General features: G+C 42.1%; 1 protein-coding gene across 1 annotated transcript in view; it reads right to left on the reverse strand.

The window, feature by feature from the left end:
- UBAC2 (UBA domain containing 2) overlaps nucleotides 1-26,302 on the reverse strand; it is a 171,751-nt gene extending 145,449 nt beyond the window's left edge. The window contains exon 1 of the mRNA XM_080798195.1: nucleotides 26,175-26,302. Within this exon, the coding sequence (XP_080654321.1) occupies nucleotides 26,175-26,205 (31 nt within the window). The 5' untranslated portion in view covers nucleotides 26,206-26,302. The remainder of the gene's footprint in view (nucleotides 1-26,174) is intronic.
- Between the last annotated feature and the right edge of the window lie 1,085 nt (nucleotides 26,303-27,387).

Below are 27,387 nucleotides of genomic sequence, written 5' to 3' on the forward strand. Positions count from 1 at the left end.
CGCCTGCTACATGGGGAAGAGATTACGGGAAGGCACGTATTGAAGAAAGGGGACCCGTTAGGAGGCTATCACGATAATCCAGGCAAGGGATGAAGATGGCCTGGCCCACGCCGATTTAGGTGGGGGTGGTCAGAGTGGTCAGAATTGGGATGCGCTCTGGAGGCACAGCAGGCAGGATCTGCTGGCTGACGGGGTGTAAAGTATGGGCAAATGGAAAAGTCAAAGATGACTCCAAAGTTTTCTTTCTGAGCAAAACTGGAAACACTGCTGCCAGTTACTAAGATGGAAAATCCATCACCCTTGCCCTTCCCATGCATACAAGATCCGGGCCCATCTTGCAAAATACTCCCAACCCCCATCCCTATCCCCACTATTAGGGCTCTACCCTCTCTGCAGACTGCTAGCAGCCCACACTGAGGTACAGAGTTTGCACCAGAACGTGAACCAGCACACTGCATCTTTCAGGGAGGAAGTCCTGCTCTGGAAAAAAAAAAAAAAAAAAGAATCAACCAAACTGAACATGTGCTTTGCTCAAATGTCACCTTATTTGTGACCACCTCATGTAACTAACTTTGGATTACCTTTTTTCATAGCACTTATCAGCAACTGACTTATTAAATAGTGACTCATCAAATCTATGATTCAAAATGACTGTAAGATACACCATTATTTTAGGTGTCACTAAAAAAGAAATACTGCCTTATAAAATCCTAAGATGTTATTAATTATAAAGGACACCAAATTTTAGAAACACTAAAATGTGAAAAATGCAATTCAGAATCAAGAAATGTGTTTCTTCGTGGATTGCTTCTTGAAGGCAGCAACTCTGTCTGGGATACTCACAGCCACAGAGTCTCCCATGCTGAGAACAGAATCCGGCCCATTGTGGCACTCAGTAAGAGTGTAATGGAAGGCGACTGAGGTATGAACACTAGTGGAAGCCACCCCAGCGTCCATCCATGGATGGCCAGATAAACAAAATGTGGAATACACATATAATGGAATAGTATTCTGTCTTAAAAAGGAAGGAAATTCTGGCACATGCTACACTATGGATTGTATTTCAGATATACCTTTCAGACATTATCCTGAGTGAAACAAGCCAGACACAAAAAGATAAATACCATATGACCCCACTACATGAAGTACCTAAGTAGTCACACTCATAGAGACAGGAAGTAGAATGGTGGTGGCCAGGGGATGGGGGAGGAAGGAATAGGGAGCTGTTCAATGGGTACAGGGTTTCAGTTTTGCAAGATGAAAAGAGTTCTAGAGATGCACGACAGTGTGAATGTACTTAATGCCACAGACCTGTACACTTAAGAATGGTTGAAATGTCCATTTTAGGTTATGTATATTTTACCACGATTAAAAATCAAGACTAAAAAGAAATAAAATAATTACTGAATGAATAACTGATCCCATTTATACAATCATTTTAATTCCATCCAGGCCTAAACAAACCCCTAAAAATACAGATCTGATAACTTAAATCAGATAACTCTACCATTAAGTCCTCTTCTTAAGATAAGTAAAAATCAGATCTCCAAAGTCTATGCAGAAAGTGACAATATACAAATGTCCAAGAAGTCCCATACCACAGGCTAAGTATACAGTATTACTATGGACAGTAAGACTTACTGATCAACTCATGATCTGTAAATGTCACTAAATGAAAATTTTACCGCAAAAAAAGGAACTTAAACAATTACAATTATTAAATTTTCATTAATAATATACATACTTCAGTGTTTAGAGATAAAGTGGCTACAAATTTTTTGAAATGCATCAAAAAATAAGATATATTGGGACCCCTGGGTGGCTCAGTGGGTTGAGCATCCAACTCTTGATCTCAGCTCAGGTCTTGATATCAGGGTCATGAGTTAATAAGGCCCTGTGTTGGCCTCCACACTGGGCGTGGAGCCTACTTAAAAAAACAGAAAAAAGGATTGATGAAATAAATAGAGGGATGGCTATGTGATACAGAAAATATAAGAAAATGTTAACTGTAGAATCTCGGTGGTAGGTATATGATGTTCACTGTACCATTCTTTCAACTTTAAGCATGTTTGAAAATGTTCATAATAGAACAGGGGGAGGGGGCACACAGTGAATCACAGTATTTGAAAGCTGAGAAAGAATTTCGAAATACACAAAGCAAAAACTGACAGAACTAAAAAGAGAAACCAATAAATCCACAAATACAGCTGGATACTTCAGCACTCCTGTCAGTAATCAATAATATAAGTAGACAGAAAATCAGTGTTATGGACTGAACTCTGTTCCCCCCAAAATTCATGCACCCAACTCTCAATGTGACTATATGTGGAAATGGAGGCTTTAAACAGGTAAAGCAAAGTGAAGTCATAAAGGTAGGGACCTAACCCAATCTGTCCTTATAAGAAGAAGAGACACCAGCGATGCACATAGAGAGAAAAGACCATATGAACACATGGAGACGGCTACCCACATGCCAAGGAAGGAGGCCTCAGGAAAAACTTGCCAACACCTTGATCTTGGACTTCTAGTCTTCTGACCTGTGAGAATATAAATCTCTGTTGTTTAAGCCAGGCAGTCTGTAATATGCTGTTATGGAAATCGGTGAAAATACGTAAGACTTGAAAAAAACATCCATCACTTTGACCTGATGGACTTTCATAGAACATTCCACCCAAAATCAGCAAATTACATTTTTTTTCAAGTGTATATAGAACATTCCCCAAGAAAGATCATATTTGGGGGCATAAAATGCATCTCAATAAACATAAAGAAATTAAAATCATACAAAGTAAGCTCCCTGACTATAAAGAATTAAACTAGAAAACAGAAAGATGGATGAAAAATCCCCCCAAATTTTGAAAATTAAAGAACACACTTTTTTCTTAAGATTGTTTTTATTTATTTGAGAGAGAGAGAAAAAGAGAGAGAGAGAATGAATGAGAAAATGAGTGGGGGGAGGGGCAGAGGGAGAAGTAGACTCCCTGCTGAGCACAGGGCCCAACACAGGGCTGGATTCCAGGACCCTGAGATCATGAGACCTGGACGGAAGTCAGATGCTTAACCAACTGAGCCACCCAGGCGTCCCTAAACAACATAGTTCTAAAATAATATCTAGGTCAAACAGGGAGTGACAAAGGAAATTAAGATATGTGTTAAAGACAATGAAAAGTGAAAGTACAACTAAGTAAAATTTGTGGCCTAAAAATAAAGCAGTGCTTAGAGGAAAATTTATAGCATTAAATGCTTTATAGGAAAGGAAGGGTCTCAAATGATGATATAGGCGACAAGCTTTTTAAAAAAATAGAAAAGGAATTAAACCCTAAGCAAGCAGATCAAAAGAAATAACATATGGGCAAAAACCAATGAAAAAGAAAAATCAAAATATAATAGAGAAAAACAAATAAAACCGAAAGCTGATTCTTTGAGAAGATCAATGAAATTGATACACCTCTAGGAGGACTGATCAGAAAAGAAGACACAAGTACCAATATCAGGAATAAAGGAGGGGGCATCAGAATAGATCCCACAGACATCATAGGATAAGAAGGGGTTGCACAACATTGTACAATGTACTTAATGCCAGAGGACCGTACACTTAAAAGTGGTTAAAATGGTAAATTTCATGTATGCACTTTTTAATCACAAATAATTTTTGAAAGGATAAGGGAATATTAAAAATAACATTTAATCCCTTAATTTGACAATTTAGACAAAACAAATTCTTTGAAAGATACAATCTACCAAAGCTCACTCAAAAGGAAATGGATATCTTGAATAGTCCTACAGAAATGAAGAAACTGAATTTCTTAGTTAAAAGTCTTCCAACAAACAAAACTCTAGGCCTAATGGCTTCACTGAAGAATTCTACCAAGTATTTAAAGGGTAAAGAGTACCAATCCCACAAAAACTCTTCCAACACAAAGAAGAGAACACTTCTAATTCATTTTATGAAGCCAACGTTACACTGATACCAAAACTAGACAAAGGCATTAAAATAACAGACCAATATTTCTTAGGAACAGGAATGCAAAATTCTAAAAAAAAAGTTAGCAAACTGAATCCAGCTACACAGAGAAAGGATAAAACATCACAACCAAGTGAAGTTTATACCAGGAATGCAAAGCAAATCAATGTACTTCATCATATCAATAAAGAAAAATATAACTCTATTCACACCCTGTACAATTATCTGCTTATTCTACAAAGCAATTTTTGTCAACTCATAAGGCAAAACTGGCCACTTACTGCTGTGCAGTTAATGGCAGGCTACCTTCGCGATCAAATCTTACTACTAATCCTATCCAACATATACTGAGCACTTACCAAGTGCAAGGTACTATATATAGCATTTTATGCATACTGCCTTGCTCCAGACACTCACACCTAAGGACCTTAACACCTGCTACTCCCTCAACCCCAGATGTTCTTCCCAAGTCCAGCTGATCCTCATCATTCAGTCCCCATGTCAAACAGGATCTCCTCAGACTAGCTTTCTCTCATGACATTATTGCTCTGAAGCACATCATGCTGTTTTATTTACTTTATAGCATTTTTTCACTATTTGAATTTCTTGTTTGCTTATTTGTCTGTCTCCTTTACCAGAATATGAACTCTATGAAGGCAGGGTTCTTGTTCGTCTTGCTCTATCCCCATATCCAGAATAGCACCTGGCACATCGTAGTGTTTTAGCGTATTTGGTGAACGAATCATGTGAGGTAGAAACTACCCTCTCCAAACTCGAACACGAGAAAACTGTGACTCAAAGAGAAGCTACCCGTCTGTGTTCACAAAATGTCTTAGCCTGGGTTCCAGTGAAAGTGAAGGGAGAGACAAAGGTTTATAGGCCGACAGTTCATTGGAATGTGATCGCAGGGAGCAGGAATGAAGGACACAGGTAGTCAAATGGGGAGGGAGAGTCAGTGTAAGGATGCATCATTGAGTTGGCCACTACTACGAGTGACAGATGTTCCTGACAAGTGCTCGCTCCCTCAGGATTTTCCAAGAAGCCTTGTGAATGCATCTCAGTACCATCACCCAGAGAAGAAACAGAAAAGCATTTTTATCCATCATCCCTCAATAGTCTAGCGCGGCCCGAGAAAAGAAGCTCCATGGGAGGACCAGACAAACAAGCTGTACCAAAGCAGTCTGGCTAACCCAACAAGGCTGTAGAAACATACGGACTCAGGGGGGGAGGCTGAGTGCCCTGAAATGCTGTGCAAGGTAAAACGTCTGCTGTACTGGCGAGGGAGAGGCAGAGCCAGGTCCAAACCTGGACAAAACTGCTTCCTACACTGCACCCCACAGAGCTCCAGGGCTACAGGGGATTTTCACCTGGATGGTAGGTTTTAAGGGAAAGACATATAGAGTCACACACATCAGTAATAGAAATTAAAGTGGTGCCCTGTGTAACTAAAGTAAATGCCATTGAGAATGGAGATAAAAAGACTGCAGTTGGGGGAGGGTACGACACAGAGCAATGGGTACTTACCAAATGCTGACCTGATCAAAAGTTTTAAAATATATGTAAACCCTCTGATCTAAAAAAGTTTACGTTTACCTAAGAATTTAGCCCAAACTTTATCACGGATATGTACAAAGATTCTGCTACAAAGATGCTCATCACAGCAATGTTTATAACAGTAAAAAGACCAGAAACAACATGATTGTCCACTAGGAAAATGGGTAAATTATGTTCTATCCATAAAATGTAATAATATTCAATTTTAAGTAGCAGAAAACTATTTCATGCCTTGGAAAACTGTTCCTAAATAGCAAGTGCAAAATATCTCTAGCAATATTATTATATAATACTTTTTAAAAATAGTATGTAAATAGCACATGGGTTTTTAAAAGCATCTATCAAAATAGTACCAGTGGTAATCTCTGAATGATCTGGTCATAGGAGATTCAAATTTTTTAAAATAAAAATCTGTTTTAAGATTTAGAAAAAATGATTTTTGTTTAACTAGCTACTAATTCAGTAAAAAGTTTCATTAAATCCCTACGCACTGAGATAAGGCAAGTCATTAGCAATCTTCTGACTTCTCTGTGAGTAGAGCCAGGAAGTGGTTCATGTATGAAGCACCCAGTGATCAAATGAAAGTTTAAAAAAAAAAAAATAAAGTCACTTCTCTGCAACAGATCCTATTACCTCTGAAAATGAGATACTACAAATTTTGAGAATAACAGACAATATATTAATCTAAAAGTAAAGAAGCAAAACACCTGAGGCCAAGGTAAAACAACAAAGTTTAAGGTATTTCTTTTTAGGTCATTCACCTCTTTGGTATGACCAAAGTACACAGGCATCTCCTTGCGGCAATGAATAGCACTCAGGCTTTGGCGACCACATGTTATCCTAAAATAATTATTACAGTATATATGGATTACTTAGGCCAGGCGCTGTGTTTTAAAAAGCACTTTCTGCGTGATACCACCTCAGTGACTGTTTACTGTAACCATGAGGCAGCAATTAGTTCTCTTTATACTCTAGGTGAAAAATGGGCTAAGAAAGGTTAAATAAACTTGGCTCAAGGTTACAGCAAGTTAGTTGAGGGATTGAGATTTAAACCTAGTTCTACCTGACTCTAAAGGAGGGAAAAAAGGGTTTTCTAATATAGAGTAAGGAAATATGGTATCTTGACATCATGGTCCATGGTCCAAAGAGATTTTCATTATTATTATTTTTAGTACTTTACATATTATCTTTTTGGTTCCTCAAAAAGTTAAACACAGAATTACCAAATAACCCAGCAAATCTACTCCTTGTTATATACCCAAGAGAACTGAAAACAGATGTTCAAGCAAAAATTGAAATATGGGGGCGCCTGGGTGGCTCAGTGGGTTAAAGCCTCTGCCTTCTCAGGTCATGATCCCAGGGTCCTGGGATCGAGCCCCGCATCAGGCTCTCTGCTCGGTGGGGAGACTGCTTCCCCCCCTGCCGCCACTTTCTCTCTGCCAGCCTCTCTGCCTACTTGTGATCTCTGTCTGTCAAATAAATAAATAAAATCTTAAAAAAAAAAATCTAAATATGCACAGAGCACTGTTGTAATAGCCAAAGACTGGAAACAACCCCCAAATGTTCATCAACAGATGAATGGATAAACAAAATGCTGGTCTATCCTTCCAGCAGAATATTACTCAGTCAGCAAAGGCATGAAGCACTGATATGTGCTACAGTACGGATGGACCCTGAGAACATCATGCTAAGTGAAAGAAGGCAGCCATGAAAGCAACACGAGGCACGATTCCATTTACAAATAATGCTCAGCACTGAAACATCCATAGAGACCGAAAGCCCATTAGTGGTTGTCAGACGAAGGGAGAAGGGAATGGAGAGTGATTGCTTAAAGTGGGTACTGGGTTTCTTTTGGGTCAGAACAATAAAAATTGTTCTGTAATTAGACAGTGAGTTGTAATGATTGCACAACAACGGGAAGGCACTGGACATCAGTAACTGAACACTATGAAATGGTGAATTTTGTGTCACGTGAACCTGACCTGAATAAAAAAAAGCATCTTTTCTGCACTGAAGACACTAACCACAGGTCTTGCAAAGCTTAGCCATGTGGGGTGTTACAGAAGCATCACAGCTGAAGAGAGCAGGGGTGGGACCGGGGGGAGAGAAAGGCAGCAGCCCAGCAACTGTGCCGTCCCCACAAGTCAGCCATGTAAAAATACACTCGTCAAAAACCCCACTGTGGTTCACACCGCAGAGCAGAGAGGCCACCATAGCCTATCATACTGGTTTTCCTATTTCTGACCACTTGACTATTTGGTAAACTTCTCAGGGTTCCACAAGAATGGTGTCTCATGAAGTGACTTTAAGTTTTTCATCAAAAAGGGGCTAGAGCAAAAGTAAGCACGGAAGTCCAGGAAAAGTACAATAACCCGTGCACGGCAACGGCCGCCTTCTGCTTCCATCATCATTGATCCTTTGGACCTACGAGCCTCCTAGAAGAAAACTCAGCAAAACTTACGCTCAGTGTCCAAGTTAGGGAGGAACAAGTGCCTTCTGGTGACATCTCAACAAAGACTTCCATAAAACTGCCTGGGAATCAAAAGATTCCAACTTTATTTCTGTCACATTCATTTCCTTATAATGTTCAAAAGTGAAACGCTGTAAGCCATCTGCATTCACCCTCCTGTACGGAGGAGAACTGAAGTGTCGCACTGACTGCTCCTCACAGAGGTCACCCAACAGCCGGGCAGACTGCCTGGCTCATGAGGACAACCCAGAAGCACTCATTACTGGACCAGTGCTTAAAATTCACCGGGAAATGGAGAGGAGAAAAGATGAAGAGTTTCCAGAAAACGACAAAAACACAAGCAGGAGAACTTCCCCTCTAGATACAAAAATGTCTTCTATATCTAAAATATTTAGACAGCAAGAGTTGAGGGGTGGGGGGAAGAGCAATAAAATTTAAAAACAAGTTCTAAAACAGAGCCTAACACAAAGGCCTGCATGCCAGGGGAAAGCATGCCAGGGGAAAGCGTGCCAAATCTGCGGGTCACCAACGATGGCATCAGTCACATACGCTTTTATTTCGGCCCAGCCCCTATGCTGGACACTCCTTGGGTTTATCCTTCTTAGGAAGACTTTATACAAACATTAAGCTTTTCAAAAACAACAATAACAACATTAAGTCTTTCATTAAGCATAAAATGTGGTAATTGTTAAAAGCGCTAATTAGAGAATACAATTACAATGAAATAATAATTTTAAAAGCCAAAAGAAGAAAACTAGGAATGTTATGCACTGGGGATAATTATTCAACAGTACGAACAACTCTGAAAAGGTGAATCTGTGGAGAGTTCTGAACCCTGCAATAAACCATAAGAGAAAAACAATAATTTTATAGAGGGGGAAATGTGTGGTTATTGGCAAGGAAATCTGTTCAAGTGCCTAAAGAGGCCAGGCAGGGACCAGGGAAGTGGGGGAGGTAGATGGCAGAAAGTGCATGACAAGTAGATTTCTGTCACGTGACAATTCAGTCTCCATGTTGCCTGATACAAGCAAAATCTGGATTTCTGTCTTTAATACTCCAACTTTAAAATGCTGGGAAAGAAACTCTCCTCCCCACCCCTGTACCCTGACCACCAAGACACGAATTCAGCGAGACACACTGTGTGGCCTGCCAGCTTTCAGAGCCTGGCCGAGACAATCACCGGAGAGGCAGACGTCTGTCTGAGAGATGCTAACTTGATAGCGGCCTGGGCTGTAAAGGCCAAGTACGAGGCAAGTGTGGCCAGTAACAGCTTCCTGACAAGCCACGGACGGTTCTACATGTTCAAAGACCCAATGAGCCAAAGCAGGGTGACAAGGAAGGCTACCACAGCTACAAAGATACACACTAGAACATCTGAGAAGACAAATGGGAAAGGGAGTGATTGACTCAGCAGATGTTTAACATAGGCTAAATGGGTCTATTTTGGGAAAAGATGCAAACAGAACATACATTCACAAGGTGGAGAAACCCAAGTCTGACTTTAAATCTCCAATGAACCTCTTCCACTTGTGCCTGGTGGAAAAGCACAAGAGAACCAAATTTAAAATCCATTCGTTTGGACTTGAACATGGCCTTTGGGCACCTACTCCATGCATGAGCAGGCATGCGACCAACATCTCTAACCCCCTTGCCAAGGTTGCCTAGCTGATGGGGACAGAAAGCCTCACTTAATCTCTAGGCTAAAACTGGTTCTAAAGGGACTAAAAAAAATCAAATAAAAGCAATAAAACCAAAAAGACAACTAGATAAAATTTCAGTTCAAGATGACAGATTCATATACCTGTCCACTTTTCCTCCCTTCTAGATTTACACTGAAATAAAACAACCCTGAAAACACCAGAAAAAATGTCTCTTTCCAAATGAGTCCAGGGAACTAATCAATAAATACCAAGACCTGGGGAGAAGCACGAGCACCAAGAATCAGAATAATATAAAATACTCACAGAATAGAGTATTTCTCAAACTTCAATCATTCCCATCATAGTACCACAATTTTTGCTACATCCCAGTATCATCTATCCTATTATTCAATATTTTCTTTAAATCACCTTACTATGATTTAGTTAAATAAACATATTTTAATTGAAACTTAGTATTATCACAGTAAATGGCAAATGGGTGTCACTTTGTCATCAGTAGGTGGTAACTACAAAAATAAACACACTTTTAAAAATTCTAGCTAATTTTATTGCTGATAGAAAGACCTGGCCTGCCACCTGTTCTCTGCTACGGTAGGAAACAAAGAAGATCAGAGAGGTATTTCAGACTAGTGCCTGAGACTTGTTCTTTGATACAATCAAGACGAAAAAGAACTTTCTGAAAGGGAGTCCTTACCCTACCTTTGTTTCAATGACACCTAATGTTGGACCCACATCCTGTTTAAACCATCCCCAGTAGTGTAAATACCACATGTGCACAGGGGCCAGCTGGGCCAGCAGGCCCTTCCGCCAAACCTCACCCCCAGTCACTCTCTCTCACATTTCTTCCCACACATCACCATTCATTCGGCCACCCCAGCTGAAAGAAAGGCTTTACCCCCAAAATAAAATCTAAGAAATGCTCTCCAGAGAAAGGGAGCTAACTACTTCAGGAGGACCCTGAAAAGTAGAGGAAAAGTAGAGAAGAGCTTGGGGCAACGTCAACCTCCCAAAGCAGATGGCAGCCTGGGTGACAGGCACTTGGTTACAGCGGGTGGCAGGAGGGTTTACTCAGGAGTAAAATTCATGGAAAGTGCCAAGCCCACCTAATTCTGCTGACTGCACCGGCTTCTCACCATCCCTTGCCCCAATGCCTCCTGTACAGAAACCAGCCGATCCACATGCCTCACATGCTTGAACAGAGCCTACAGTGAGCCCTGACATTTAAGGTACAGGCCTCATGGGGACAAAGACCTACCCACATATAAAGAGGAAACCCACGCCAGCTACTTACGAATTCTCTTTCACTACGTACAAGGATGGCCCAGCAAGAATCCAAAAAGTTCACTACCTGTGTCCTCTGCATGAAAGTTAACTCCAGGAGAGTGTCCCCAGCATCAGGGAATAAAAGAGAGGAAGCCAAGAAGAAAATGATGCAAGATCCAAGAAACAGCAGTAGTTGAGATGAACTTAAAGTAGTGAAGAACTACCACAAGGAATTAAGAGACTCCTCGAAACAGGTTTTCTGACCTGGGCTCTCTTTCCTTCTGACTCCAATCACACATCTCGGTTCTACCACAAATATACAACCATAATAACATAAATAGGGCTACTGGTTTTGGTTTTCTACATAAAAATCAACTAACTGACAATGCATGGAAGGCTACATTACCACTAAAGAACAGACTGTATACACACCCAGCATATCCAGAACACAAACCAGGAATCAGAGGAGAGAAGAGGTACACATGCTCGTGGTCTAGTTTCTCATCATCATGGTAGAGTCTACTGATCATGCCAAAAATTGATAAATTACAGAAAGGGGTTTCCTCCATTATTTAAAATCATAAAGGTAACCACCTCAATGGGTAACCACCTCAAGGAGTAACCAAAAGAAAACTAAAAGATGAAGGAGATGTTGGAGGTATGGAAATTCCTCATCTTTCTTTATGGGGAATCTGTAAACAGAATCAGTAGTTAACAAATTAGTAGAAGCATAAATATATCATTTAAAGCTGTAACAGTAGTTATAAATAGAAGTAGCAAAGAAAAAGGAACTTAAAAGTGGTTACTCCTAGTAAGGAGAATTCAAATTATACCCTTAATTTTTTTGTTACCCATGCTTACGTTATTCATATTAAATACAAACACACATAATTCATATGGGAAAACAATCTATAAGAATATATTCCATACCATTGCTGGCACTGAGAGAGAATTTCACATTTCACTTTTATCTCTCCTAGGCTATTCAAATTTGTACCAGCAGTGTATAGTATCTTCATAATTGGGTAAAAAGATACAAAAAATGTTAGATGAATATTCAACAGGTCTTAGAGGCCTAGAACTTGATAAAGAATTTGGCCTAATAAAATTTATGAGCTAAATTCCTTTATTTTAATGACTTATTTACGAATGAAAAAGTTTATATGAAAAAAACTTCATGAAAAAAATTGAAAAGCAACTGACAAGTGGTTAAAATATTTGTAATAGACACCAAGACAAATAATAATGCCCTTAAAGGCTTTTATAAATCAACTTAATAAAATACTAATATTCCAGTAGGAAAAAAAAATGGGCAAAGTACATAAACAGTCAAATCTGTTCCAAAAATATATATATTAAAATGGCCAGTAAAAATGAAAGAGGAAAAAAGTTCACTTTCCCAGACATTCAAAGAAATGCAGATTAAGGCAATAATAAAATGCCATTTTTTCATCTCTCAAGTGGCAAAAATTATTTTAACTTATCATGTTCCACTGTTACTAGTTTGGTGAGAAAGATATGCTCCTGAAAAGTGTTAAGTGATACATCCTTTCTGGAAGGATCAGCTATACAGATCAGCTTTAAAATATTCCTTTCCTCTAATCCTATAATTCCACATTTGTGATCACTTTTTTTAAAAAGTTATTAATTTTAGATAGAGAGTGCATAGGGATGGCAGGAGAGGGTGAGGGAAAGAATCTCAAGCAGAATCCCCACCGAGCAAGCAGCCTGATGTGGGGGGCTTATCCCAGGACCCTGAGATCATGACCTGAGGCAAAATCAAGAGTTGGACCCTGAACTGAGTGAGCCACTCAGGTGTCTCTGTGATGATTTCTTCAGGATGAAGTCAAAGATATGATAAATAACTGTAAAGATGTTCACCACAACATTGTTTAAATGGGAAGATGCTTTAATATAACATGTTATAATCTTTCAAAGTCATGATTCTGTAGCAAATTTGGGGGGACCCAACAAAATGCATATTTGAATGCCATGTCTGTGTAAAACCACACATACACATACACATATGCACATGTGTGAGAGAGAAAGAATACACAGGGAGACACTTGCCTGGAAAAAGTCTAAAAGTTTGAGCACTGAACTATAATAACGGTTATTTAAGTGGAGGAATAATTATTTGGGACTATTCCTTTCTACATTGATTTATATTGTTTTTTAATTTTTTCACAGCAAGCATGTTTCAGTTTTGTAATAAGGCAAAACAAAACAGTATTAGAAGTCAGCTTTGAACATTATTAATGATATGAGGCAAATTCATTTAAAGAGATTAAACGAAGAAAGCAAAATATGAAACTGCATACAGGTCCAATTTTGCTTTCAAAAATTAACAAGTCAGGAAATGACAGATGTTGGCGAGAATGTGCAGAAAGGGGAACCTTCCTATACTGTTGGTGGGAATGCAAGCTGGTGCAGCCACTCTAGAAAACAGTATGAAAGTTCCTTAAAAAGATGCAAATAGAGCTCCCTATAACCCAGCAATCACACTACTGGGTATTTACCCCAAAGATACAAATGTAGTGATCTGAAGGGGCAGGTGCACCCCAATGTTTATAGCAGCAATGTCCACAACAGCCAGACTATGGAAAGAGCCTCGACGTCCATCAACTGATGAATGGATAAAGAAGATGTGATACACACACACACACACACACACACACACACACACACAGGAATATTATGCAGCCATCAAAAATGAAATCTTATAATTTTCAATGACGTGGATGGAACTAGAGTGTAATATGCTAAATGAAATAAGTCAATGAGAGAAAGACAATTATCATATGATCTCACTTATATGAGGAAGCTGAGAAACAAGAGACAGGATCATAGTGGAAGGGAGGGAAAAGTGAAACAAGACAAAACCAGAGAGGGAGACAAACCATAAGAGACTCTTAATCTCAAGGAACAAACTGAGGACTGCTTAAGTGCAGGCAGGTGGGAGGGAGGGGGTGGCTGAGTGATGGACACTGGGGAGGGTATGTGCTATGGTGAGTGCTGAGTATTGTGTAAGACTGATGAATCACAGACCTGTACCCCTGAAACAAATAATATGTTTTATGTTAATTTAAAAAGTTTGCACATAAACATACAGGTGAAAAAATTTACATAGTAAATATGTAAATATGTAAACAGGGATGAAGTCTGGGCAGTACAATGACATGGAATTTTATGTTTCTTCCTCACAGTTCCCAAATTTTACACAGTGAAAGCCATTCCCAGTAAGTCTTAGAATCAAAGAGTTAGTAAAGTTAAATCTCTTTGTTGCAGGACCACTAAGGGTCTCAGAAGTGCTCATTGGCCTCCTCAGTCCTTAAGAAACAGTATGGCTGACAACATTAGGAACACTCTTAGCTTCAGAACACTTTCCGAAGAGTACTGTGCTTTTTCCACTCTATGTTACATTCAAGGGACTAAGATGCCATAACACTGGGAAATGTCTGAGAACAATGGCACTATAACTTAAAAATCTTAAGAAAAGTATCTGGGAAAGAGAGTAATGATTTAAATGAAGGTTAAATTACAATTCTCATTTATAATCATAATTTAAATGAGGGTTAAATCTTAAGCATTGTACAGAACGATGACTATAGGTGATAACATTGTACTATATACCTGAAATTTGTGGATCTTTAATGTTTTCACCAAACACACACATAAACACAAAGATAACTATGTGAGGTGATGGATAGGTTAATTCACTTGATTTCAGTAATCATTTCACAACATGTACATGTAACAAAACATCACATACAACATAAATATATAAAGCTTTTGTCAATTATATCTCAATAAAGCTAGTAAAAATAAACTAAATAAGGGGTGTCTGGCTGGTTCAGTCAGAAGAGTATGCAACTCTTGATCTCAGGGTTGTTTAAGTTTAAACTTAAACTCACAACCCTGAGTTTAAGCCCCACATCAGATGTAGGGATTACTAAAAAAAGTAAACTTTAAAAATATAAAAATAAACCCTATAATAGTAGACTTAAAAATAAATTTAAAGCAATTTTTAATGAAAAAAAAACAAACAAACAAAAAAAAAAAACTCAAGCAACCCCTCACTTTACCAGAGTTCCAAAAAGCACACTTCAGAAATGCTGGAAGAGTGTCTCAATTAGGCTCCATGCCCAGTGCAAATCCCAACATGGGGCTTGACCTTACGACCCTGAGATCATCACCTGACCCAAAATCAAGAGTCTGACACTTTACCTGACTGAGGTGCCCAAGCACCCCAACACGATATACTTTACCAGGTTGTACTCATTAAAATTCCACAGAAATGCATTTTTAACATAGCTTGACTTAAGGTAGTTTTCATCTTCATTAATATAACTGACAGAGACAACTTGAGAATGGAAGAAAAAGATAATAATTTGACTTCTAAGGGAAGAAAAGGGAAAAAGAAGAAAATGCAAATAACTATAGTGACAAAAATATCCCAATTAGGACATAAAATATCCCTACTGAAAGTAAAACTGGATCTTGTTTCCGACTTAGAACGCAGAGGGAGACTCGGGTTGCAAAGAACGTGGTGGAACACGGGAATAAGCGCCTGAAGCAGTTGCAAGGGGAGGAAGGAAAAGCAACAGGAATGCAGTTTCCAAGGACCAGGATACCAGCGCCACTTGCTAAGCTGAGCTATTACATTCATCACTAGACTGTGACCATCTCAGCGGTCAGGAGAGATACATAGAAATAAACTTCCTTAAGTCTGAGAAGCAGTAGTGTGCCTTCATTCATTCGGAACCCAATGGACCCAGACTGTCAAGGTTCAAATTGCAATTGTACTTCTTACCAGCTATGTGATCTTGCTGAAGCTACTTAAATTGTCTGCGCCTAAGCTTTCTCACCTGCAAACTGGGGAGCATAATCCTAATACCTCCTTGTTCTGAGAATTAAATGAGTTAATATGTAGAAACTGCTTAGAACAGAGCCTAGCAGTAACTGTTACATAAGCGATGTGTTACATAAGTAAAACTTACAGTTACAGTGTGACCGAAGTAAAACTAACAATAACTCACACTTATTGATTAAAAATTTTTAAGAAATCATATAGATACATAGAATCCTTATTTAGATTATGATTCTTTCTTCCAGATATTTTTCTTAAGGCTTAGAAGTTATAGTGCCATTGATCCTAGCCATTTTCCTTAAAGGGAGAGGGGAATAAATTTACATTAACTTTGGACGGAGGCAAACCTGGACTCAAATCCTAGCTCTTCCACATTGTAGCTACATGATTTGGGACAAGTTATAGTCTGAGCTTCAAAATATTCATTTGTGGCAGGAACAGAATAACAATCCCTAGCATTACCCTGAAAATTAAACATAATAACTTAAGTAAAACAATCTTTTCTCCCTTAAATTGAAGTTACACATACCATCCTTTGGGACTGGAATTTTGCAGTATGTATCAAAAGTTGTAAGATAATACTCTTTATTTACTTTTCTTTCACTTCTAAAAACATCTGAAAATTAAGATGCACTAAGCATCACTATAATGGGAGGGGGGAGGAGAAAACACCAACCAAATTCTGTAAGAATAGCACACTTGGGAAATGCTTATGACAAAGGAGAGAAAAGCAGGATAGACACATAGTCATCGTGACTGCTTTTTAGAAGTCTTTTGTGTGAAATAAAAGCAAATTACAAAATAGTATTTGAGTGTGATAAATCTATTATTTGCATTTTCACTTTTGCACTAGAAAAAATATGAATATAAACACCAAGAGGTCATAAATGCTATTTTTATTTCTTTCTACTACTTTTCCATATTTTTGAATTTTCTTTAATGAATTCTCTTAATTTTATCATAATAAAATCAGTTCTTTAAAACAAGAACATAAATGTTTTTGGGGAAAAGATGAAGAAAATTAACTGAAATACTAAGTGTTTTTTTCTATCTTTCAAATTTTCTATAATGTGATTATTTTTAGACTGGAAAAGAAAGACTATTTCTTTTTAAAGATTTTATTTATTTATTTGACAGAGAGAGACACAGTGAGAGAGGGAACACAGGAGGGGAGCAGCAGAGGGAGAGGGAGAACCAGGCTTCCCACTGAGCAGGGAGCCCAATGTGGGGCTTAACCTGAGCCAAAGGCAGAAGCTTAACGACTAAGCCACCCAGGCACCCCAAGAAAGACTATTTTTAAAAGCTTTCTTCCTGGAAAACAGTATGAAGGTTCCTTAAAAAGTTAAAAATAGAACTATCCTACAACCCAGCAACTACACTATTAGGTGTTTATCCAAAGGATACAAAAATGCTGATTCAAAGGGGCACGTGCACCCCAATGTTTATGGCAGCATTATGAACAATAGCCAAGTTATGGAAAGAGCCCAAATGTCCACTGACTGATGAGTGGATAAAGAAGATGTGGTATATATATATATAATGGAATATTACTCAGCCATCAAAAAGAGTGAAATCTAGTCATTTGCAACTATGTGGATGGAACGAGAGGCTATTATGCTAAGTGAAGTAAGTCAGAGAAAGACAAATATGATTTCACTCATATCTGGAATTTAAGAAACAACAGATGAACACAGGGGAAGGGAAAGAAAAATAAAATAAGATAAAAACAGAAAGGAAGGCAAACCACAGAGACTCAAATACAGAGAACAAAGTGAGGGCTGCTGGAGGGGAGGTGGGTGGGGGATGGGCTAAATGGGTGACTTGCAGTAAGGAGGGCACCTGTAGGGATGAGCGCTGGGTGTTACATGTAAGAGATGAATGACTGAATTGTTTGAAACTAATGCTACACTATATGTTAACTAACTGAATTTAAATTAAATAAATAAGTAAATAAAAATAAAAGCATTCTCCCTTGGGATGCCTGGCTGGCTCAGTTGGTGGGGCACACAACTCTCGATCTCGGGGTCCCGAGTTCAAGCCCCATATTGGGTGTTGAAATTACTCAATAAATATTTTTAAAAAATAAAAAGTAATAGCATCCCCCCCTCAAGCTTGTTCTTCCCTAATTAATACCTATCTTTCCTCCTCAGCTAAAATTCTTTTTTTAAAGGGTTGGGGTTTTTTTTTTTTTTTGAGAGAGAGAGAGAACAAAGCATGGGGGGAGGCAGTACAGAGCAAGAGGGACAAGCAGACTCCCCACTGAGCAGGGAGCCCAACGTGAGGCTCGATCCCAGAACTCTGAGCCACGAGGCACCCATCAGCTAAAATTCTTAAATAAATAGTATATTCCTTGAGAATTTCAATGATATACTCCTCTGAAAGTTAAGAAATGTAGGAAATAGCTTATCCCCGAGAGTTAGGCATTAAAGGCAACTGTGCAGGGTTTGGGCAACCCAGGCCTGATGAGTTAATCCTTTACTGCAACAAACAATGAAATTAGAGCAGAAATATATAAATTATCAAGTCACCTTTAAAGAGGCCAGTCAGATGAATCTTGCCCCCTAAAATAGAAACCCAACCAAAACAAGATAACAAAATTGGAATTCCCACTAAGGTACCAAATACAAGGGCTGCTCCAAAGGGAGTTTCTACACCAAAATGCAGAATTTACAAAGACAATTAATCTAGTTGCAGTCCCACAACTCTTAGCCTTTCAGCCCGATTATGAATCTAAGAAGAGTGAGCGGAACAGCAAGAGTTCTCTACTGAACAGAGAAAAGTAGGAAAAAGATTTGTGGAGTGGGCATCCACGTGCTCTGAGTACAACCATACCCTACATCGAGCTGCGTCAGGGGCTCAACGGGCCTCATTCAGTGAGCCAAATATGTGACTCCTGGAGTGGGAGTACAGCGGATTTCCACCTTGGGAAACTTAAAGAGTGGGAGAAAGAGAAGCCATGTTGATGCCTGAGCTCAAAACGCACCACCGAGGCAAAGAATCCGCAATCCCAGCAGAGCAGAGCAGAGGCGGGCCGCAGGGAAGAGCCAGCAATGGGGTCATCCTGGGCTCAGTCCGATGGCGCCCTCAAAGCAAGCCAAAAGGACTCCAGAAGGAGGAAACCGTAGGTGGACGTAAGTTCCTAGGAACTAAGGAAGAGTCACTAAATACGGCCCAACAATATGAAGATGCATCCCCCCAAGGCCGGGGAGTAGCAGGCAAGGGAGTCGCACACGCATCTAAAGAACCCAGAGGAGAGGCAGCTTGAACCATGTACCAGGCTAAGAGCCACATAAGAACGATCCTAGTTCTCCATTCCTGCCTCCTCCCACTCCACCTAATCTAGAACCTAATAAGGTCAGAAACAAAATGGGAGAGACACGGGAACGCAAAAAGAGCAGAAGGCAATCATGCCCCTTTCTCTCACAGCAAGTGGTTGTCAAGTACGAGTCTTAACTGGGAGGAAAAGGAAGAAAAAGTCTTACCCTTGAATGAAGACTGAAGTGTTGATTCAAACACTCATCAACGTTTTTTTTTTTTTTTAAAGTAGGCTCCATGTGCAACATGGGCCTTGAACTCATGACCCTCAGATCAAGAGTTGCATGCTCTACCAACTGAACCAGCCTGGTGTCCCTAAATACACATTTTGATTTTTAAATTGAGCCCGTATTTTGTGACTTCTATTCTCTAAGGTTATTGCCACTTGAATGTACTTTTCATCTTTTATTTACCACTGAATCTGAGCACTTAGAAGAGGGACTGGCTCACCGGAGTGCTCATTAAACAGCTGTTGAGTCAATAACTTGAAGAGTGAATAAAAAGTCCTAAGTCTGATTCCTTTTCACAAAGGCAAAAAGCTTTCCAAGCTGAGTACACTTCAAAGAGATGGTGAGAGACAAAAACATTTTCTCATCTCCTGTAAGTTTTGTATTTGACACACTGAATATACAACTAAAGAAAGAATACGTTAGTGACAACATAGCCTGGTACTTCTTAAGAGCACAAAAACAGCCGGAGAGGTCAATTTTCGAGGTGTCCACTTAAGCATCACGCAGGGGCCAGAGTACGGGCGCAGACTGTGAATGACCCCACCAGTCCTTACAGCTCGCCCACCTCTGGAGTGAGATGAATGTCCTCACTGTGGACTGACACCACTCACTGGCCCTTGGATGCACCTAACTTCCCTAACTACATCTGACTCCAGGCTCCCTAATTGGTTTTGAAGCAAAACCAGTTTCGCTGGTTCCAGTTCAGCTCAAAACTTTATTTCTCATGCTAATAAATTTGCACCGGTTTCCATCTCAGTGCTGGGTGACTTTCAGTTAGCAAAACACCCAAGCACCTGAGTCTGCAAAGGGCCTAACTCAGCTCTGTCTTCCCCAGATTCCCTCCCCACTGCGTGTCCCTATGGTCCACTCTCATTACTTGCACTATCTCTGGTTCACTCCGTACCTCAACAAAGCAGGTTTGGGCTTTAATGCACCCCTGAAACTGCTCTCCTAACCGTGACCATAGCCCACTAATGCCAAATCCAGTAAATTCGAAGAAACTAAATAAATGTGGTCAGAAGGTACGAAGAGAAGCAGGTGAGCATGAAATTTAAAAATAAAAGCCAGGGGCGCCTGGGTGGCTCAGTGGGTTAAAGCCTCTGCCTTCGGCTCAGGTCATGATCCCAGTGTCCTGGGATCGAGCCCCGCATCGGGCTCTCTGCTCAGCAGGGAGCCTGCTTCCTCCCTTCTCTCTGTCTGCCTACTTGTGATCTGTCTGTCAAATAAATAAATAAAATCTTTAAAAAAAAAAAAAAATAAAATAAAAGCCAAGTAACGAATTTCAGAAGGAAATGTTCATCAAGGCCAATGCAAGAGAACATTCCACTAAGACAAGGACTGAGAAGCATCCGGTAGATTTGCTGGTGTGGAAGTCCCAGGTCACCTGGTCCGGAGCAGTTTTTGTGATTTCGTGGCTGGTGGGGCAGAATGGGTCTGCGGTGGGTAGAGTACAGAGCCGTGCCAGTGGGCGACCATCAAAGAGCGGACGAACTGCGGAGGGCTAAAGACTGCAGGGAGGCGGGAGAGGAAGGAAGGTAAAGCTTGTCTTCCAAGGGCTGAGGCTAGGAAGAAGAAAGTCAGCAGCTGGGAAAGTGCAGGCTAGGGTCAGCAGAGGGGCTATGCTTTAGTATTCTTGAGAACACAGAAGGACCCAGCTGAAAATAGCTAACCCCAGCTAGGAGCTCTACACACAGTAAATCTTAATCTTCACAAGAACTCAACAAAATACATCATATTCTCTCCTTTCCACAGGTGAGGGATCTGAAGTACTCTGGGAGTCTCTGAAAGGCCCACTCCGGCATCAACCGGAGAAAGCTCCAGACTTAACCACGTGCCACCCTCACCCTCTCAGAGGAGAGGATGAAGAAGAGGGTGGTGGTACAAAAGGGAGCAGAGAGTAAGTTAAGAAGAGACGGAGGGTGGGCTTCAGCTAGAAGAGTGCTTCCCTCTTTTAGCTTGGGGAAAGAGAAAGGAACCGAGTTTGTATGCCCGACCAACTCTTACTCCTCCCTCAAAACTCAGCTCAACTATCGCCTACAATGGGAAGTCACTGACAACGGTAAAAATGTGGCTATAAACAAGTGACAGCCCTTACTGGGGGCGTGCATGAAGAGTGAGATGGGTAGAGACCAGGAACAGTCTTGAGGATGGGGATGGCAGGGGAGGAGCTCGGGGAGATGACTGAATCCAAGGACTCAGATCAGGTGTCACACATGAACACCAGCTTGGGGCTTCGTCAGATGACTGTAGCAGGACAGCAGAACCAGGTTCTGAGAGTCTCGATGAGACTGTAACTCCAGTAATTAGCTATGGGCTCCTGACTTGACATGGAAGATGCCAGAAATGGGCTATAAACTGGAGACAAGGGGAATGGACACTGTGGCCATCAGAGCCACCACGGTGAGAAGCTCAAAAGTTGATTTACAACAAAAGAGGGCAAATCTAATTGAACTGGGAGAAGACGACTGGTTTCTCCCAAGGAAATACCCATCTCTGCCTACTCTGCGGTCTCCTCCTTCCCTACCATCCCTCAGCTGCTAGACTTGCCGGAGCTCCTGTCCTCAGCCTCCTAACTCCACTCACTGTTTCCAGCACCCTCACTCACATCCAGAGCAGAGCTCCCACCTAACCACCCACATCCAGCTCAGCACCCTCTCTCCAAATGCCCCCCTGGTATCTCTAACTGGACACTACACAGCCCTCCACATTAAATGTGGCCACTGCTGAACTCGTCTTTCCCCCACAACGAGCTCCCCCTTTTCCGCATTCCCCTACCGTAATGAATGGTAACACCATCTGTCCATCCAGAGCCACCTTCAACCCTTCTTCATCCTCAAATCCAACAAGTCTTATTTATGGTTATTTTTCTAAGCTTTTATTTATTTTTTTATTTGGCAGAGAGAGAGAGAGAGTATAAGCAGGAGGAACAGCAGAGGGATAGGGAGAAGCAGGTCCCCTGCTGAGGGATTCGATCCAGGAGCCTGGGATCATGACCTGAGCTGAAGGCAGACGCTCTACCGCCTGAGCCACCCAGGCATCCCTCAACAAGTTTTACTGACACAACCTACCTACTCACACATCTTTAGAAACTTTCTTCTCTATCCTGTTCATTCTCACCGCTACTACCTTAGCTGGAGCCTTCAGCATCTCCCGCTGGACTCTATTCACTCTGCCCCTTCTGCCGGCCACCCTCTTGTTTTGATGTAAATCTCTCTCCCCTTAAAATCTCCTGGGGATGCTTTAAAAATTCAGATTTCTGATGCCCACATTAGCCCTTCTCAATCTGTCTGTCTGGGGATGGGATCTGGGAATATGGACATTCAGAAAGCTCCATGGTTGATTTTTTTTTTCCTAGCTAGGACTCGGGCAGCATTTGGAAACACTGCTGTCACCACCACCAATAACCACCCCTCCACCCCCCTTCCCCCATCTTCCTTCCCCCAGCAACGTGAAGCATTCCTAAGTAGTGCTCTAGATCATTACCTCCTCCTGCTTCTCTGGACTTTGGTCTATCATTCATTCCTATCTGTGTTCCTGAAGAGGAGGAACCTCAGCCATTCCTCTGCCTTCTTCCCTAGCTCCTCCTCTTCTCCCTCTTCAGGTGGATGATTTCACCACACACATCTTAAACTGCTCAGTCCAGCCATTACCAACAATACTCTAATTCACCACCTCCTGCCTCTTTTCCAGGCCTGCCCAGGCTCTGCTGCTCTTTGAGGCCCTCTCCCCACTTGCATGCCTGACAAACTCTTACTTATCCCTCCAAAATCAGCTCAAATATCACCTGCACTAATAACTGTGCCTCTCCCTCAACCAGCCCACACCCCATCAATAAACCCACAGCACCAGGCAGACAAGTTGTTTCATTTCTTTTTTAAAATATTTCCCCACTAGACAATGAACTCCTTGAGGGTGGGAACTAAACCTGGAATACATCAGACATGCAATTAATGTTGGTTAAGTCTATTGTTACAGAGTGAATATACCGTAAAGTGACTAAGTAATGGGAAAAACTTGTAGTAAGTATAATAAATGATACATCTATTACTTAACACATAATTAAATGATGCACTGGTCTATAAGCAATCTAAAATAAGTCCTGAATATGTTTCCCATACACTTTTATCAAGCCATAATTACATGACTAGATAGACAGCAATACAGTTTCAAAGACACAGTCACAAACACCCTATCCACGATTTAACGCCCTGGCAGCCCCAGCTTTCTTCAGTGCCTTGAAAATGCACTGCTGTGCCTGTTTCAGTCTGTGTGCTTGCTGTTCCCTTTCTGCAAAATGTACATTTTTCAACAAACTCTGATGTGGCTGGGTGCTTCACACCACCTGGGTCTCAGCTCAAGTGTCATGTTCCCAGATATCTTCCCTGACCACACTTGCTGAAGCAGGCACCCACCATAACCTCAATCTCCATATCATTATGCTCGTATTGTCTTCAGGGCTCTCATCACTATACGAAATCATTTGTTTGTTAATTACTTGACGCTGGTCTCCTTTACCCAGTTTACCTCCTCATCCTCTGTACACAAACAGTGTGGGGCTTACATGGGTACCCAACAGACACCTGTTGAATAAATAACTGAGAGGAAGGCAAATGTAACACTAAAACACCATTATCTACCAGTCACATAACGAGGGACATATGCAGGTGGTAGGAAATGGCAGGGACTCTTTCCCTTGAAAAGACAATGTTCGCTCATCATCTATGAGGTTGTGGGCAGACAGATTATCCTTCCTGGGGATACTTACTCAAAATCAGAACTTTGACTTACCAAAGAGCCGCACAAACTTGCTAAATAAAATCACTTCCCACTCAGTGGAGAACCTTGCCAGGAAAAATTTTAAAGCAGATGATTGCTCACACCCAGTCTTGCCAAAGACCAGTCCTGGAAAAACTGCCCAGCGTCCACTAAAGGAACACAAGGGACCGAGACTTGTTCAACATTGAAATCCCAGCAACTAGCAGTTTCTAGCCCATAACAGATGCTCAAAATGTTTGTTAAATGAGCGCATGAGACATGGCCTTCTGAGGAATGGCCATCCCATCAAGCCTTACCCTGAGGATACACTTATTTCAGAAACAGGGCAAGACAGCTGAGGAGAAGCCTTGGCCTACACCTCTCCCTGGGCAGGAGTTCGGTTCCTAGAACTCAGTACTCATCAACCCTGTGCCTTAGGTGATCAAGTATGACCTTCCCCAGTGTTGCCATGTATCAAAGTTAAATAAACTTTGCCAACACAATGACTACTACAGTAACCAGTAACCCAGTAACGCAGTATAGAGTAACCCTTTAAATTTTTTCACGTGTTTTGGTCAAAGGGAAGGATAGTTCAAAAGGCTGAAATAACTAAAATGGAAGAGTTGACCATTAATTTTATATTCACCAGTGTAGGGGTCACTGTGTGATCCCAAGAAAATCACACCACCTTCTTGACCAGCAGTGCCAACAGTCCTATGTTCTTTATGCAAAGGGTAGTCTGGGGAAGATTAACCAGCCAGTAGATGAAACCTACTCTAAGGCCAATGAGTGAATCGAATTAATTATGAAACAAGGGAAATCATAAATATTCAACCCATTCCAAAACCTGAGAGTGAGGAAGATTTAAAATTATGCCTGTGTCTCTGATACTCACCCTCAGCCTAAGACTGTGTTCTCAGGAAAGGCCTCTAACAATAACCCTAGATCTTTAGTATTTGGAAATGTCAACTGCTTCCATACCTGGGCATGATTAAGTTCTCATGTGGAGAGACAGGAAGTACTAACAGTGACAAGCAACTGTAAATCACGCCTGTTCCAAACAGTTCACTGTTGCTGTCCCAGTGCCGAATCTCACTGCTGTTTACTTAACACACAGGCCATCTTACCAAGAGTCAACTGAAAAATTTCAGGGAAAAAAAATAAAATTGTCTAAAAGGGGGACGCCTGGGTGGCTCAGTTGGTTGGGCAGCTGCCTTCGGCTCAGGTCATGATCCCAGCGTCCTGGGATCGAGTCCCACATCGGGCTCCTTGCTCGGCGGGGAGCCTGCTTCTCCCTCTGCCTCTGTCTGCCAGTGCTCACTCTCTCTCTCGGTCTCTCTCTCTGACAAATAAATAAATTTTAAAAAAAAAAATTGTCTAAAAGGCTAGATGTACTTCTTTGCCCTCTATCTGCCGACCACCACTGACATTTGAGTGAAAGATCACGGCAACATCCAGCAGCAATGTCCGCACTTTCCTGCCAAACGACTTAACTTCCTTCCACTTTAATGTACTTTCATCAGTTTGTATTTGTCTAAAAACTCTTAAGGGAGACGGAGGAAGAAAGAAATCTAAGCAAACCTGAGGGGTCAGTTCCCGAGACAGAGGTTGGAAATCTGCATCTGGGGGAGAGCCAGTTCGGTCCCTCTGTAGCCTAAGTGGAGCAAGGTGACTGGGAAGGGGGCAGGCTTCCAGCATCTGCTCCACCAGGTCAGCCCCTTCTTTCAGCCTGGCACACGCGCCGCTGAGCACAAGGGGTCGAGCCCGGAGAGCACCCGGACACCCAGCCCGACCCTAACTGTCCAGCCCGCCTGCAGCTGCCCCTGGAACACCTGAGCATCGCACCTGGGGTTCATAGGTGGGGGCCGGGGCTGACCGCGAGACTCGGTCCGCACCTGCCCCTCCAGGCTGAGGTGGGGGCGGTGCCCGCTGCCCCTCACGGGAAGGAACCCCTAAGATTCGGGCGCGGGCATGGAGGGTCGGCCCCCAAACCTCCTGCAACCCCGAGGGTCCCCGCTGCCCCCAGGCTTCTCAAAGAGGTGCCCAGGGTCGCGCGTAGGGAACAGCCAGGATGGCGGCAGCCGGTACTCACAAAGCCCACTGGAGCCGGTGCTGGTGAACATGGTCCCGCCGGACCCGGAGCCCCCGCGGGGGGACAGGGGGAGGGGAAGTGGAGGTGGAGGGACCCGGCGACCGCGCAGGCGCACTCCCGGCGTGGCGGCGAATCCGGCAACTGGATTCCACTCCAGGGGCTGCTTGCGAGCGGCGCATGCGCAGCCCGTGGGACGCGCCGCTCCGCCCGCCCCCTCCCTTCCTGCCTGGGAAGGGAAGTCGGTCCTCAGTCGGAGGGTTCCGTCTGTCCGGGTTTTCGTGGCTGCTGCGGGTCCCCTTTAGAAAAGCAACGGGGGGACTTCGTGGGAGAAGCGGGAGTATAACTCCTGGAAGCAGCACTTGGGGGCTCAGCGCCACTCCACGACCTGTGGAGCCGCGTGGCAGCTGATTCCTCGGGAGTGCCGGCGTGGGGGGGCATTCCTCGTGACCTCTAACCTCTCCCCGGACGGGACGCCCGGCGCGTTCCACGCATGCTCAGTCTTTCTGGGCAGCCCCCCGAAGCTCGCTCCTCCGAGGACTGTTGACAGTAACTCTCTGGGGTTCTGGTGTCCCCCAGGTGCGAGAGGCCGCTGAGTCGCCGAGAGTTACGCTGTCCGGCCCTTTCCTGCGTCGATCCCGCGCGGAATCCCCTCAGGCGCCGTGAATCGTGCTCACGGGACCCCACCCTTCCGCACCGCGCCGGCAGGTGGTCACATCCCAGGGGTGGCGAGTCTATAGCTGAGCGAACTTAACTTCCCAAACTTCTGCCTCAGCGGCCTTCCAGACCTAGGCATTTCATTTTTTTTTCCCCCGCGCAAAATGAGATTAATCTTTACTAAGGCAAAGTCATGTTTTTTAAAATGAGTTTGAGCCTGAAAACTTTAATTTTATATTATGTAGTTATTAAAGAATACGTATTGTGGGGAAACTGACCAACTACAAGGCTAAATGAAAAGGACGGGCTACACAGCTGTATGGCATACTTTGAAAAGAAAATACTTTGGGAGTGTTTGTAAGGGCCAGGCACTGAGTGAGCTAAATCTGGAATTTGTGGATCAATAAAACACAGTTCCTGCCTTGAAGGAGAGGTGAGAGTGACCCAAAATTTTCACTGATTTATTGCTAGAGGGCAAAAGCATAAGGGACTTATTTTCCTTAGGCTTTTGTTTGTTTTACAGAAGCTGTTGGTTGGCAACAAAACCCGTAGCCGGCAT

Source organism: Martes martes (assembly GCF_963455335.1).
Source record: "Martes martes genome assembly, chromosome: 3".
NCBI lineage: Eukaryota > Metazoa > Chordata > Mammalia > Carnivora > Mustelidae > Martes > Martes martes.